Here is a 17,160-nt window from a genome sequence, read left to right as displayed (position 1 = left end):
TTTTGCTTTGGATAAATTTGTAATAATCTGATGTTACCAATCCAACTCGTGCAGGAAAGCACACTCTGTGATTTCAATCAATTAATCAGTCAACTCATCACTCAATCAATCAACTGACCAATCAATCACTCCATCCATCAATCAATTAACTAATATCACACCAGCAAATGATAAACTATTCTAAATGAAAAATTAAAGGTGACAAATTCTGTGAGCCACAAACTTTGTCTACATTGTATTGAATGGTTAATGATTTGCCTATTAAGTAGTCATATGGTTGTAACCACATAGGCCTCTTACTTTATATGATAGGGTATCCAGTTATGTGAGTATATGGCAAGGGTTGGTATCAAGAATGACACAAAAGTTACAACCAAACTGCAAAATGTTAAGTTCTTTAGCATATTGAGCGATATTAAATAAGGGTATCCAGAAAAGAGAAGTGTAGTTGCCATGCATAGAAGCTATAAAAGTTCTATTCTACAATATAGAGTAGCCATTAAAGGGCAGGGTAGCTACAGCACTGATGAGCCACTACCAAGAGATGTTGAAGAGTTCTATTCTATAAAAAGGAGTAGCAATTTAAGTGTAGAATAGCTGTAGTACAGAGAAGCTATAAAAGTTCTAGTCTACAACATAGAGTATCCATTAAAGGGCAGGGTAGCTACATCACTGATGAGCCACTACCAAGAGATGTTAAAGAGTTCTATTCTATAAAAAGGAGTAGCAATTTAAGTGTAGAATAGCTGTAGTACAGAGAAGCTATAATAGTTCTGTTCTACAAAATAGAATAGCCATTAAAGGACAGGGTAGCTACAATACTTAGGAGCCACTGTTATGAGATGCTAAATAGTTCTTTTCTATAAAAAAAATATAGTAATTTAAGTGTAGAATAGCTGTAGTACAGAGAAGCTATAATAGTTCTATTCTACAATACAGAATAGCCATTAAAGGACAGGGTAGCTACAATAGTTTGGAGCCACTATGAAGAGATGCTAAATAGTTCTATTCTATAAAAAGGAGTAGAAATTTAAGTGTAGAGTAGCTGTAGTACAGAGAAGCTATCATAGTTCTATTCTACAATATAGAGTAGCTATTAAAGAGTAAAGAAGCTGAAGTACAGAGAATCTATAACATAGTTCTATTCTACAATTCAAGGTAGCCATTAAAGTGTAGACTAGCTGAAGTACAGAAAAGCTATAACATAGTTCTATTCTACACAATACATGTATCCATTAAAGTGTAGACTAGCTGAAGTACAGAGAAGCTATAGTATTTCTATCCTACAATGACGTGTCGGACAGTAACGTGTACAGCAGAATTACTGTACAATAAAGAGGCTAGGTCATTTCATTTTACAAAATAGAGTAACCAATAAAGAGTATAGTAACTATGGTATGGAGGAGCTACAATGAAGAGAAGCTAAATAAAGGAAGGTAGAGTATCTTCAGCTTTAATCATTTTTTATTTTCTTACATTTAACCAATTACAATCTTTTAGTAAGCTGTTCACACAGTGAACATTAGCATGTGTTTACATTTACTTATTGCAGTAACATTCCTATCACTGCGAAACACAGTTCACATTCCCAACTAATCTTGTAGATTCTGAATGTAAAAATAAAAATACAAAATTGTCTACACATGAGCTTGAACTTTGTCAAGATGCCTTACATGTTTTTTTATTTACCTTCATGAAAACAGGGAATTTGTAAGCTTTGTGGAAAAGTATAAATTGTAAAGTACAAACTTATCATTGCTAATTATGTCTTACAAACAAGTCTTCTCCAAAACATATCTGCATAGCTCCTTTCAGAGTCGTGTCCTTAAAGAGTGCCATATTTATGCCCTGTTTCATACCACTCTATGAATAAGGGGGTGGAGTTAGCTTCCAAGACCCCCCTCCCCCCCCTACAAGGTACGTGTGCATAAACAATAATAAGGTTTAAACCCTTCACAGTAATGGTTAACAACATTTTTGGAATACTTATCACATGACATTTGTTGCAAATCACAGACCTGACAAGATACATGACCAAAACAATGCTGCTAATTCCTCTTTCATGTAAAGGTTCTGTAGTATACATCATTAAACAAGACACAAGCACACTGAATAGGGAATCAACATTATCACTTGTATCAAGCACTCTCCAACTAAAATCACTCAGATGAAGCTTGTAGATTCTTGTATTTACAGATTTCTGTTCAAATATATGTCATAGAAATTTGTAAAAAATAATTGTGTTGGTGGGCAAAACAGCTAAATTATAATCAGACATGGAGGTTGCAATTGGGTGTGGGGAGGGGGATGAAGTAATGCAAGCAAATTACAATAAATACCAAGGTTTCTAACTCTTCAAATGGTATAGTTTATGGATAATCATAAACTGATTATTTTCCCCCAGTTAGACAGGTGTCCCCAGGCCTGGTATTCATATGGTATCTGCTTTTGAGTACAGTCAGACCAAACAAATTCATTAAAATGCTAAACACCTTTTTGTGATATTACAAAAGTAAAATATCATATTCTGAAGCATTCTCCTGCAACCAGGAATGTACATGACGTCAATAACTGTCACAGACACAAGATAAGCAGCAATCATGTAAGATGAAGTGTTTGTTGTAAAATCAGCCGTGCAATTAAAAGCATGATAATACCATCACTGAATGAGTCGCATCATGGTTGATAACTTGACTATCAAAATATGAACTGCTGCTACCAAAGCCAAATGGACTAATATAGACAAGTCGTCACATTTACAAGAGAAAAATCCTAGAACTATTTTCATCTTCGGCATTATTTCTAGTCTCAACCAAAAACAAACATTTCTTTTCTCTTTCGACATAATTCAATTTTCATAAATCAAAATTTGAATAGTTAGTACTAAATCATGTTTAGCCCACAAGAAAATCGGTAAAAGAAAACAATTATGCTCTCTGTAAACAAAATCAAAAGACGTATCGTAATTCTTATCAAAGGAACCGTTTATAAGACAACTATTTGTATCAAATGCGAGCAATCGTAGTAAAAACTAAAACTAAAACGTGAAAGTTTCCATGCAGGCGGTATATCTTCCATTAATATTAATATGAAACGTTACAGACGGACTACGTGAAATCTTCCTAAATCGTAGGGATACGTTCTTAGATAATAGGATATGAATCCAGTGGTACCTAGAGGACAACCTTCATTACCATTTGAATGCCTCTTTGTTATAGTGTCGCTTTCTTGGTATACCTGTAACTATGGTAACATGAATACAGTGGTAAACTAGAAGGCATCTTTTCATCGCTTGTGTACACAACGGCTGTCCTAGGAAAATCTTTCTCGGGGTTTGTATCTAGATGACATGTTGCAAGTCCAGCAATAGTTACTTTTGCACACTCTTGATGGTCAATGTATCTATATTTATCATTCACAATAGTTCCTCATATGATGACAAGATATGAATCCAGCTGCAGCTGGAAGGTTACCTTTTTGTCCCTTTCGTACTTTTTCATAATCCGTCCGCATTACGCACATGACTGCATTCATCATCTTCCTAAGAGACGACTGGTCCAACTGCCTGCTAGATTTGTGGCCTCTTTCTTCGTCTGAGCTATCCTCTCCTGTTCCGCCTTAAAATGAAACAGATGACAAATATGAGAATCCAAGATACTTTGACTCGATTTTTCAAATTTCTTTTACCGTGCTGTTCCTGGGTTTTGTACATCAAGATATAAAATATCCGTACAGTTATAAAAGATAAATATCCAAAGTTACTGAACACCTCTCTTGAGGTTCTTCCTAAAGTGATGAATTGACAATCTGATGCAACAGAGGATAAAATAGCTACCAATGCTGCACAGCCCCCTACTTCCCCTAACACCCTCAGTTCACTTTTACCACATACCTATGTGTGCATTGTTGGTAACGACTCATGCAGTAAGTAACTTTACTATATGCTTTTGTTCATCAACTGAAAGATGAATGACTTTGCTCCAGAACTAGAAGCTTTCTACTGTGGCTTTACAAGCACACTCTCATGAATAATCAGGTGTACATTTCAAGGTGATCAAGAATCTCATGAGAGGTAATTTAAGCCCTTCATTTGTAATACCAGCTCCAGAGAGGTAATGACCAATGTATACCTGTGTTATTTTTCTACATTTCACACCCTCAGCTCTGAAATCAGATAGTATAAGTAGACTCATGTAACATTACTACTACAGGTAAGGATAAACATGTTTACTGTTTTTCAAATGTGATTCACCAACCAGTCAATGGATGGTCAATCCCAAACATAGATGTTTCACCACCATCATGAGAACTTGCAACTGGTCGTATAGTTTGATCCAACCTACAGTACCTAGCCTGAATTCTCATGGGGGGGGGGTGAATGGAGGGTCATGGTGGGGAGTGGGGGAGTTAAGTATGGTGGCCAGGTGGAGGAGGAGTAGAGAAAGGACCAAACATGTCATTATCCATCCCTAATCTTGCATAAAGTTACCATCATACTGATCTATGTAGGTCTTGTTGCTTTGCATATCTCACAGTTGTATTTATCGGTTCAATTTAATTTGCTCTGATATATATACTCACTTCTTCATCATCTGTTTTAAGAGTTTTCACACTTTTCAGGTCATATTTCTTTTTATGGATATAAAGGATACAACGCAATGTTAGGGTAACAAAACATTGCAGCAAGAAATATAGTACACCCACGTGAAAGAGGAATTAAATATGTCTGTGAAGGGTCCAGTTGAACTCTGAATCCCTCATGGGATAATGATTCTTACATGTAATCTGGCCTGGTTTTCTTTGAATGCTTCTAGAGGGTCATCATGTTGTTTGTAGAAGTCTAAGACACTTCTCACATCTTCTACCTCACTTGTTGCAATCGCTGGAAGAAATATAGAAAGCAAGACAAATGAGAACTTATACAGTCTATCACCTAGACAACAAAATTTAGCTTTGAATGATCATCTCTCCTCATAAGAATCTTTACTTATTGTTATTGCTCTCTGTTGTTTTCTTCTGCTTAAAGGAGAAGGAATCCCTAACATTCATCATTGGTCTTTGCGATCGATATACCTCCCCCCCCCCTCCCCAAACACACATATACACTTCCTTCCTTCAAACAAGTGAAACAAGATTTTACATGGATTACAAGATCTTTATCATATGAGCTAGGTATTCTTCCGTTTAAGTATCAAGTTCCCAAACAAAACCCAAAAACCATCATACTGTTGTGGTTCTTCCCTTCATCATTTATTCCGTTGCTGAGATGGTTAAATGTCTACATCCGATGATGTTTATCGGAAGAGTATATTGTCCAAACAATCTGCATCGCCTCATAGAGACTTCACATGTAATTTACATTGTTTTTTACTCCTTTTGTTGCATATTGTTACATGTCTTATTTATCTTAGCCGAGTTTAATAAGTGTAACCATAGCAATAATAAACACAGTTGCTAGTATAATCCATATGCCAGATCATGCAGTTGTTTTGGAAGCAAAAACATGGATAAAATTTCAGTATTTACATCGCAGTAAAAGTTGCCGGTCATACTGGTTGGTTTCATTTTTACAGTCCCTATGTAATATGCAGAATCTGAAACTTCAGTTTATATTCCTTTCGGCTGTCATATGTATAGTTTGACTATGAACCCATAACATTCATGTAGCTCAATGCCTATATAGAGACTGTGGAACTGCCATCAATCATGATAAGTAAGGCTCATTCACAGTTTCTCATTATTCGTTGTAGACTATTGCAAGTCTTTTCGTGCAAACTCCATCCACAAATACTCCTTAACTAAAGCACCAATGGTGCAGAAGCTCATACCTTTTCGAGCTGAAAAATGTAGGGCCCACAAAACCAATTTTGGGCCCATGAGGGATACCCCCCCCCCTTAGCAGAATCCTGGCCACACCACTGGCTATAATTCCTATTTTCCCCTTTAAATCCTATGTTACCCACTCTCTCAAACAATACCACTGACCTACCCTATTAAACTTTCTCCCCTTTACCTTAGCAGACATAACAATCAGTCCCTACAAGACATAACTTCACAAGCTGCCTACATACCTCAGGCTCAAAGACTTCTAAGAATCGGCAAGTGCTGACTGGCTATAGGGCTCTCATGCTTACAGTTCAACAGTTAATAACAACTCCCAGTCCTGCTTTAATTCCACTAACAGCCTCTGCAGAGCTTAACCACGAATGTAAACAAACACTGCAGGGACTGGGAGACAAATTAAAGGAGCTTTGGCAAAAAGTGAAGGCTCAGATTTTTTTAAACAATGGGGATTAATTGTAATTAATTAACTTTTGACCAAAAATTTTTAGGCATCACCTTATTCATACACAATCCAACAATCATCAGTTCAACTTTGAATATGATCCATCAAAATCTTGAGATTGAGATATTTGAAAATATTACAGAGAATGACCCCCTAAATGACCTTTGACCTCAATTTTCAGAACACCCCTCGTAACTCTCATCCCGAGGAACATTGTGACCAAGTTTCATTATAATTGGCCATACACTGTACGAACAGGAGCAATTTGAAAATATAGGGCCGCGGCCCGGGCCACAAAAGACCCCTAGTTGATCTTTGATCTCAAATTCATGAACACCCTGAAGGTAAAACTACCATAGTACTATCGTGACAGACCCTCAACATTGTACCATGGGATCTGTAGGAGAAGAAGCATTTTGCATATTTCCACAAAATGGCCCATTACAGCCCACAGGTGACCTTTGACCCCAAATTTTGGACCATCTCTGATGGCCCTATACTCAATGGTCCTTGTGTCCAAGTTTCATGAAATTCCATCAAACACTATGCGAGTGGGAGCGGTTTTACCAATTGTTGACGGATAGAGTGATAGAGTGATAGACGCCGCACTGTAACAATAGCTCACACCGGCATGCTGGTATGAGCTAAAAATTAACCTCCATGTTTTCTGATAAACCATTAATTGAAAGAACAAAACAAATACTGTGCAGTGCAAACAGTGCATAGTTTACAGTTGCATGTTATAAAAGAAAACATTGTTCATACATGCACTGAATGTTCCTACAGACCCACACCGCACAACAAAGTTTCTAACACTAGCGGATTTTTCTCTGTTATGATTTCATAACAGATCAATAATTTAGTATTATCAAGGACACAATTGAAAATAACTTAATAACAGTTCCATTTGTCTGGTCTGACATTCTAATTAACATAAATATCGAAATAAATATCGATAGGATGACATTAAAGTAGGCTGACAGCATTGACTAGAGATGACCTTGTTACTGCTCATACCTCAATTACAAGGACAGACACCCATGTAGGAATAAATCATAGCATCCTGCAACGATATCAGTACACCATGTGTAAAAGTACACTTTCACACTGAATAAATGCCACAGCTGTTTCTAGTTTGTTGCCAATGTTTTGGTTTATACTTAACAAAAATTAAATGTTGAGTAGGCAAGGGAATGAACTGTCTTGAAATGGTAATTAAAATCTGTGCTAAATATTTGCTGCTTTATCAATGCATTATTGATAAATAAGCATTTAAGTCTTACCCAATGGCATACACATTTAGTTTTATACTTATGGGATAGTTGGTCATACTTGTCTTTGCTATTATCAGCATAAAATTTGTCTCATGCTATAGCTACAAAATCACCAACATGGGGAAGGGGAGGGGGCGAAGAAGAGAAATTTTTCCTACCTTCTCAAGGCAAATATATGAAAATCCATCCTCACTGCATATCACCCCTCACCCTACCGCTACCCCCCCCAATTAAAATACTATCAGTACTGGATTAATGTCCTTTATCAGCCAAAGACAAAAATTGGCAATGTTGGCCCAACACTCCATATTGCAAGGCCTGGAAGGTAAGCCAGTTTATTTTATGACACTTTGCCAGCCACATGTGCATGCTGGAGAAGCTGGAGAGCCTATTACTTACACTTCACATCAGGTGGTTATCCAATTTACACTTTTATCTCATTTTGGTTCAAAACAAACAAACAAAAAACCAAGAAGAAAATGACACAATACTCACTCCTAAGGAAAGCTGCCAAGTCAAACAGAGATCTATCATCATCGTTTCCTTCCCATTTCTTCATGCGGACAGCATTTCTTGGTTGCAACTGGAAGGACTTGGGGTCGTAATCAATGAAGATTACCCTGGACATATCTCTATTCAAACTGGACAAGTCCTAAATGAGAAGGAAAAAGATGGGTCAATAGCAGAACTGATTGTGTACATACAACTGATTTCTTAACTCTAACTTATCACGAGGCAAATGTCACTTTTGTGGCTATTTCTACATTTAAAACTATTTTCAACATTTTCGATGATTTTCGATGTGAAATAGTTTTATACATTGGTTGAATAAATGACTGGAACCTTTGAACCTTTTAAGTACCAGATATACACACTTCTCAAGAGAGGTTACTAGTGAATTATTCTGGGACAGACATCCCAAAAGCCAGAAATTTTCTGTATCAAATATATAACTATCTTTCAAATCTTGAGGTAGCAGGCTAAGCATTGTTCTTTACTCTGAAAATTAATAAACCTTCATTCTCCTCTCCAGTGCCACTTTCCCTGCCAGTGTAAACCATCTTTCTCCCCCACCCACCCTAACAAACAACCCCAAAGGGTGGGTGGGTGGATGAACCCTTCCCACCAAACAACCCCACCCCACCACACCCAAACCAATGAGCATATTGCTTATTGTTCATTAGAGTTGCTGGACTCAATGATCCACAAAATTGTCCACAAACTTCTGCTTACTCAGAATTTGGCAGCCCCACTTGATTGACTAAATCCAGGTGTGAGACCATATAACTTCAATTCTTTTAGTTTCCCATTTGGCTGCCCATAGAACAACACATTGTTTTCAAAATCCTTTCATTCACCTAGTGCTCTGTTCACATCATGACTCCAGCTTGTCTGTGTTATATTATGAACTGATACAACCCTGGTTGAAATCTGCGTACCAGTAAATTTTTCAAGCTTGTTCAACCGGTCGCAAGGTCACATTTTGTAGACAGCACATTTGCATCTGCTGCCTCTCCTCTCTGGAAGTCTTAATCATTGCTAATTAACTTAATGTAAATTATTTTAAGCAGCAACATGAGACTCATATCTTTCAGCTCTTGGCTTGACCAGGAACAGTTTTTCTGAACTGTGACGCTTTAGTAACATATTTATAATTATTATTACTATTAACGACCATGCAGTACCGACATATTTAGTATTTTAACTAAAAAGACAAAGGGATTGTGGCAAAATTTCACAAAATATTTCAGAACTGTTACTACCGTTCCTTGAGTAGTTACCACAAAGGGGATACATCACATATGATTTAGGCCAATCCTGGACTGGAAGGCCTAACAATGAATGAATGAATGAATGAATGAATGAATGAATGAATGAATGAATGAATGAATGAATGAATGAATGAATGAATGAATGAATGAATGAATGAATGAAGACTAACCTTTACATGGTGTCCATCAACATACTTGGTAGCATCTCTAAATAACCGGTACATAATGTAACCCTTAGGGTCCAAGCTATCAAGCAGAGGAAAAGCAGTCTGTAAAGTGAAAGAAAAGTCAAGAAATATCACTCACTGAAGTTAGCATAATTACTGCTGCTGCTGCTGGTGGGGTTTGGGGTTGGGAGTGCTGAGAAATTCCTTTCTTATACAAGTACAAACTATGACCCACATATGAACGCAATTTTTAACTTTGATAAACTTCCATTAAATTTTATAGTTCAGTTTTTTACCAAAAAACATAGCTTAAGGGTGACCTCATTCATCTTTCCTGCATGTCACATTACCGTAACATTCTTTTACAGGACAATTGTAACAATCCTAGTGAGTGACATGCAAATTAATTGGGTTTGAATATGTTCATCTATTGTGAGAATATTGCATTCTAAACTTTCCACACAAGAGACCATAAGCCCTTGAATAAAAGTCACTGAAAGGGTCAAGACACACTATTTTCTGTTATTGGTTCAATCCTATCCTGGCCAATAACTTCTTTGCTCTTTAAACTTTTGTTATTTCCCAGTCATAGAGAAGACCCATGTATTGTAGCCTTTAAAATGTACCATTGTAACTTGTAGTTCGGTATTCTCAGATATTTTGTCTCCTAAAACTCTTGCTCTGTACAAAATTGCTTTTAAGGGCAACCATGGGATAGGTAACATCAGCATATCTACGGCAGTTGTTCAATCCTTTGAGATTTTTATTAAAATTAAACAAAACCTTACGTTTGAGGATTGCCAAAAGTACAGCCTGTTATTTAATATTTAATGTGAAACAATTACACCAACAGAGATTTTATTGTGCATACATCATTTAAGACAACCAAATTTGTCCTTTGGAAAATCTAAGGGAAACACCAGACTGTGAAAATAGCTGTTACATTTATTTATTTAGTGAAGGAGATGAAATACTCACGAATCCTTGCTCGGAGGTGTAGATGACGATCTCAAACAATGGTGGACCGACCTGCTGTAGGAAGTAGTCGACCCCCGGCCTCTTCTTAAACCTCCAGCCATTTGAATACTGAAAACAAAGAATAGTATTTTGCAGCACTTTGTAAAACATAACTGATCACTTCACCATGTTATCACTCTGGAAGGAATAATGGACTGTCGCTGCCAGAACGGTGCACTTGTACACAGCGGGGTCTTTGCAACTGTAGGGACGGGTGGACGGGGTCGGATTGTGGTCAAAAGTGTCTGGAGGCTTCTGTGGGCCAGATTGTAAACTAAGGTGCCATTGTGGTAAAGGCAGTTTACAGACGAAGTTGAGAGTAAGAGAATACCCTGAATTTGAATGTTTTAATTTAAGCAGAGCATATATTCTGACAAGTCCAATTTACCGACCTCCCCACCCATTCTCTCAACAGATTGATGTTATACTAGATATTGGGAGGGGGGTTGGGGTGAGGCTATGATTAATTATGATATATATGATTATTACTGAAAGTAGACATCTGTTTCTGGATTTTAAAGTTTTTTTCACACAAATTTGCATTTCTTTCTCATTGTTACTTTGTAGGTAACTTTCATCCTGGTTAAGAAACTGATCAAAGTGAAATTTTTATTTCTCCTTACATTGTTCTAGTTCTGTGCTATCAATATTTCATCTAACAGTTTCCTAACTGCTGTTTGTTTTGAATTACTCCTAACTTACTTCTATGATGTTATTTGTAATTCCATGACACCAATTTTGCAGGAATGGTTCACATACTGAATTAAACTGAAAAACAAACTTTTGTCATTTGACTGTTTATCCACATTGCTTCGCACTATTTTCCCAATTGGTTCTCCTGTTCAACCATCAAAGTTGTTTAAGCAAAGACTACACTCAATACCAAGACAGTTTATATCGCGATAATATGCAGTCGGTCTGCTGTTTGAATAGTCAAAGGAAATATCATTACATGGGAAATCAGCAATAATTCAAACCGTCACTGGATATTTTTCTCCACACACGCCTCAAACCTGTCATCCAAATATAAGATAAATGAAAGTAGCAACACTCACTGTCCATTCGGGATGAACCAATACATTCGTCATCTCTAGTACTAAGGTGTAAGGAGGTTGATAATAAGGCTCTGTGAGGGGGTCTGGTAGGAGCTTCTCAGCTGAAGGTTCAACGATCATCTGTGAAAAGGTAACAAAGTTTTGCACGATACCACAAGTTCAAATTTTTAATATGACAGCTACAGCTTTGTAACTGCACCGTGTCTAAGTTTAACAGCAAAGCATTTTCTCAATAATCTCAAATTTGAATTTTATACCCTATTTATTTTTTAGTGAGTGAGATTTGCAACCATCGTAGGTAAACCTTGGGCCCTATCCAAACCAAGGCAAACAATAGAGTCGAAGATAATTAAAGATGAGAACAGCTTTAGGACAAACCTTCTTTCTTTCGTGTTGATTTTTTGACATAAAGGGTAAAAACTTCAGCTATTAATATCTCGTAAACAGTTTCTAGGACCTGAGTTCAAATTACTCCAGTACGCTTAGATGCAGTTCCTCTTCCACAATCCAACAATAACCAATGACTTATGAACTGAACATTCTTCTAATATTCATACAACAGCACAAGAGAGCGGTGCTGTAAATTGAACATCTCGTAATCTGTATAACACTCAATATCACTATCACCGATGGTGATGATGACAATACACACGATTGCTTGAATTCATAGCTCATTAAATGCAAAGTAACACGGTCCTTGACAAGAAACATACTCATCTTCAATTATTTCATTTCAATACTGGTGGGTCTGGAGTGGGTGAAGTGGGAATGATCCAAGGATATCATAAATTCAGTTACATCTCTGAGCTGAAACTTCACTTAATTCCTGTAACTACAGGTTATTGAATCTTGAGACCTAATGCATGCGGCATGCAGGACAATGTAACGCAGGGAATAATTTATCCAGTGTTGCACTCGCAAGATGCAATTAAAACTATGTAACTTGCAATACATGTACTGTACAAAGATGTATATAGCAGGTTTTGTTCACAGATTTATATATAAATATATTAATATAAAAGACAAAATTCAGAGCCTCCAATAGTATGCAGGACAATGCAATGTACTATTAACCACTTCACTTCACTGTGCTTTCTTTTCTTTTATCCGTACAAAATGAAGTCATAAAATCAGGGTTTAAACAACAATTACTTCTTTAAAGTTCTTTTTTCTTCACAGCAAACCAGACACAGTTAACCACATCAAGTTTAACTGCTAATAACCAGTTGGTTAATAGGATGCTAGTATGATTATTTTGGGGTATAGTACACCAAACGCTGACACTCATGAATTTCTGCTTGAGTTTAGAGGTCCGTCAACTTACCGTTCTATAATTCCTCATTTCTTTGAAAGCTCTTTTGATGTATGCTGCGACTACTAAGTCATTTTCAAACTCATCTGGAATCTAATGTCAAGAAAAGAAAATATGGAAGAACTTTATGAAACAGTAAGCCATCCGGCTACACAGTACCTCATAGCTATCAATTTCACAAATATTTATGAAACACCAACAACTCTCCTCTCAGTACTTTCACAATATTTCACTTTTTCCAAGATGAACATTTGACATTACCTTTGTTTTAATGTCAGGAATCATTCTAAAATCACTCTTTGCTACTCACAAAATACTGATACAAAATCACTTTTATGGTTCAGTGGTTCATTGTATGATTGGGTCTAAAAGGTCACATCACTGAATATGACTTACCAGAAACAAACTAGGTACTAAGTTGTTTCTTTTTTCTTCAAACCTTAGCACAGTTAATTACAGTCAAAGTCTATTGAAATAAGACAACCATGATATATTTACAAAAATCAAACTGTCACTTGGTCAATTCGTTTAAAACTAACAACTGTTAACTGTCTTTCCTGGCACTTTCGTGACCTTAACACATTGCATTTCAAAATTACTACCACCAAAAGCATGATAAAGCTTTCATGATAATAGTACTGTAACATTGATAAGAACACTTTTGGGGAAAAGTTGAAAAGTCTAAAGTAAACTGGGACTTACTATTTGTCCATTTTCATCTTTCCTTGGTTCCCCTGGTGTGAAATAAAAAAATAACATTGCACTAATGTTAAGCTACAGAATTCATATATTTATATTTTGATGTCTTTAATATTCACTTTGGTAAATCTGTGGTGAACATGCGGTAGAAGCATGGTAAATACATGGTATTTTTGGTGTAAGTTACCATGGTATACCATGGTAAACCATGGTAATACCATGACCATAGGGCCAAAATACCATGGTAACTTACCACATATTTACTACACTCTTACCTTGGGTCTACCGTGGTATAACCATGGTAAAAGTGTAGTAATTTACCGTAGTTAAAGCATGGTAAATTTTTGCCAGGGATGTAATGATTGAGTATTGCATTTCTAAATAAATATCATCATCACTTATGGCTTTCGGGTAGGAGTTTTGGATAGGCATACATTAGCCAGTTTTCTCTCTGATTCTCTGAGATCATGACAGAACACTGATCATGCCTACAAAATAGTGTCCTGCATCATCCCCCTGCTGTAGCTTCTCGTACATGTTATGTTATTGGATCCTGCGTTAGGCCTAGACCTGTTTCATACATACCACACTGTGCAAGTTACATTTTTTTAACAATGCAAGCTTATTTGATTTATAACCTCACCAAGTTCATAAACTGTGAGAAGTGAAATGCCGGCGAGCATAGTTCCAGTTAGATACATGGCCCATCTCTGATATTTGGCAAACTTTTGCTTTCTTTCTTTCTTCTTCCTTTCTTCGTCCCCCGTGGATTCTTTAGCTTTTTCTTCAGCTTGCTTGATGAGTACACTGATCGGTAGAGTGCTTTCGGGCTGCTGTGAATTGTGTTCTGCAAAAGCACATAAAGATGTTCTTGAAAAGCATCTTAATGTCAGAGATTGTAATTGAGGGAGTCGGACCATGCACACTTTTACATTAGGTCGCAGAAACTGACGAAAAATATTCCCTTTCGATGAAAATATTCGCAGGGGGATATTACTGCATGTGTTACAGAGGGCTGCCATTTTGACTTTGGACTATTCCATTCTTGTACAGGTTACGAGGCACGCTTACAGTATATCACTTAGCAGGGGTCAATTGAGTTGGTTCTAACTTTAGAACAATAATAACATAAACTCACAACAAATAACTATGACATTTTTGTTACTCTCAATCATCTATCCAATCCTAGAAAGAAGCCTGATAAAAATAATATCTTAACTGCCCAATAGAACATGAAACATAATAATATGAGCAGGGACGAAGAAATGTCCATGACGTCATACCTGACCTATATACTTCGTGAGATTATTAACAACATACCTTTGGGGTAGGGTGTATTAACTAATTGATAATACTTTGCTCGGATAAAGTACGGTCTCAAAATGTTATTATTTGCCTTCATGACAGGTGTGCAATCACCATTTTTGTACTGGGGTGGAACACGTGTCGTCCACGGAAGCCTGGGTTCCCCCTCCACATTGAGAATTTATTGTAAACTGCTGGGTGCTTGGATGCAAACTGATGCAACATTTTGCAACTTTTCAAGTAATGTTCAAGCAATTTCAAAAGTTTAGGTTGTACTGCACACACATGTTATATATGTATGTACTGTCCACTCGCATTTTTATATCATTTTGTATGCTAGTGTAGTGTGGGGGGGGGTGAGATGAGCTTCCCCTGATTGCATTCTAATGGGGTGGGCTAAATCAACCCAGATGTTACATGGTTACGTGCCTGCTTCACGGTACTATTGCTAATGTTGTCAAGAGAAATTTACATTGAATTCTGGGCACTGCATGTAATACGTTTTTAATATAAATATTATTTCAGCTGCATGAGAAATACGGAAGTTGGTCTAAGAGAAACGTTAGGGTGCACGCGGGTTATATATTTGGGTATTATGTCACACAACGTGATTACAAAACATTCGATGTTAGTGTTCATGCCTGTTGACAAAGGCATATCAGTTCGATCGGACTGTGTAAAATCCTCTGTCCGTTCAGTGTATCACAAATTCCAGAATTTTAATGCCTTTCAGCAAACTGAATAACACTTTTAACTACATGAAATTTAATTAAGCGCGCATAAAGCGCATAAAGGTTCACGCCCTACCTAAATCAGTCAAGGGAATATACACCACCCCCCTCCATCTTTAAAATCTCTTACACGTCACTGATTAGTGGCCGAGTCCCGCCTGTAAAGTATATTTTTTCAAACCGGCTAAGTTATGGTTTCAAATTTGAACATGGCTAATGACGATGTGGTTGGTCCAGTCTATATATCAAACCCGTCAGTAAATGTATGTATGTATGTATGTATGTATGTATGTATGTATGTATGTATGTATGTATGTATGTATGTAATTTAGATCCTCCTGCAAGCAGGAACTCGCGAAGAAGCCTCATTGGCTTATCAAAGCCGCAAGCTGACCGGAGTCAGTCTCTTACATTCATATTTAACGTCCATGATTATGAATTGTCAATTGTCAACAACTCTGTAACTGGACGACATACATTAATCTTGGAGTGATTCGAACCGGGGACCTTATGATTGAAAGGCACCGGCTTTAACCACTGAGCTAACATATGCATACAGGTACATTAACATATAGTAACCCAGGTGACCAATGGTGTAGAAAGTTATCAATATATGAGGGCCGAAATCAAGGGCGTAGGAACCGGGGGGCTGGGGGTGCCAGTGTGAAAAATATGGGGGGCGGAAGTATCATTCCGTCCTCCCCCCCCTGCTTCGCAAGTCAGAAAACCTCTTTTTCATTTACAAATGAGAAAAAAATCTCATTTGGAGCACCAAATTGCATCTAAGGCCAGGTGAAAATGCAAAATTATTTACAAAATGGAGTGGGTGTTGAAGTGTGCTATATTGCACCAAATTGCATCTGAGGCCACCTGGAAATGCAAAAAAATTCCAAAGGGGGAGGGGGACACCCCCTTAGACCCCTCCCCCAGGCCGGCCATCAGTCTTCAGCCCCCCCACTCAAAAGTACCTTCCTACGCCACTGGCCGAAATCAGTGGCCTGGGACCACTGCCCAGAAAAACTATTTTCGCATAGGTCCAGATCGGACATCGTAACTTTGCTCCTTTTTTGTTGTTTATCTCCAATTGAAATTCCGCCTCCCTACTTTCTCAATATCCCGAACTTTGATACCGAGCTATTCTTAGCATTCCAAGACTCACTCTGGTTGAACATTTTACTATTCTGTCGCACAATTTTGACCGTCATTACCCACAATTTCCATTTAAAAAATTGTTCTCAAGTTTGTTTGATCTAGAATTTCGACATTCACCGAGGAACAAGTGTAATGTTATACGGTACTGTATCTGTTTCGATTGTTTTCATCGTGAAATGTGATATTTTGATGACTTTTCATGACATACTTGCCACTTAAACTGTAACTCTTCAATATGTCGTTGCTCCACACATGTCAAATTATCATGTATAATTTCGAAAAAGTCGAAATTACGGATTCGTGGGGTACATTTCCCCCTCAGGTTTCTACACATATTGTGCCGCTAGTTTTTCTCAGCAGACCTGTGTCCTTCGTGGCTGGCCACTGGCA

General features: G+C 37.3%; 1 protein-coding gene across 1 annotated transcript; it reads right to left on the bottom strand.

Moving 5' to 3' along the window:
• Positions 1-1,446: 1,446 nt before the first annotated feature.
• Positions 1,447-14,623, bottom strand: LOC139971329 (mitochondrial import inner membrane translocase subunit TIM50-like). The gene is made up of 9 exons (XM_071977679.1): positions 14,226-14,623; positions 13,586-13,617; positions 12,896-12,976; positions 11,572-11,691; positions 10,478-10,585; positions 9,503-9,601; positions 8,056-8,212; positions 4,779-4,882; positions 1,447-3,617 (listed from the first exon to the last, which is right to left on the bottom strand). The coding sequence occupies exons 1-9, from the start codon at positions 14,602-14,604 to the stop codon at positions 3,534-3,536; spliced, it is 1,164 nt and encodes a 387-aa protein (XP_071833780.1). The 5' UTR covers positions 14,605-14,623; the 3' UTR covers positions 1,447-3,533.
• Between the last annotated feature and the right edge of the window lie 2,537 nt (positions 14,624-17,160).

This window comes from Apostichopus japonicus, chromosome 8, assembly GCF_037975245.1.
Source record: "Apostichopus japonicus isolate 1M-3 chromosome 8, ASM3797524v1, whole genome shotgun sequence".
Lineage (NCBI taxonomy): Eukaryota > Metazoa > Echinodermata > Holothuroidea > Aspidochirotida > Stichopodidae > Apostichopus > Apostichopus japonicus.
The sequence above is the reverse complement of the archived record's forward strand: the minus strand, read 5'-3'. Positions and strand labels throughout refer to the sequence as shown.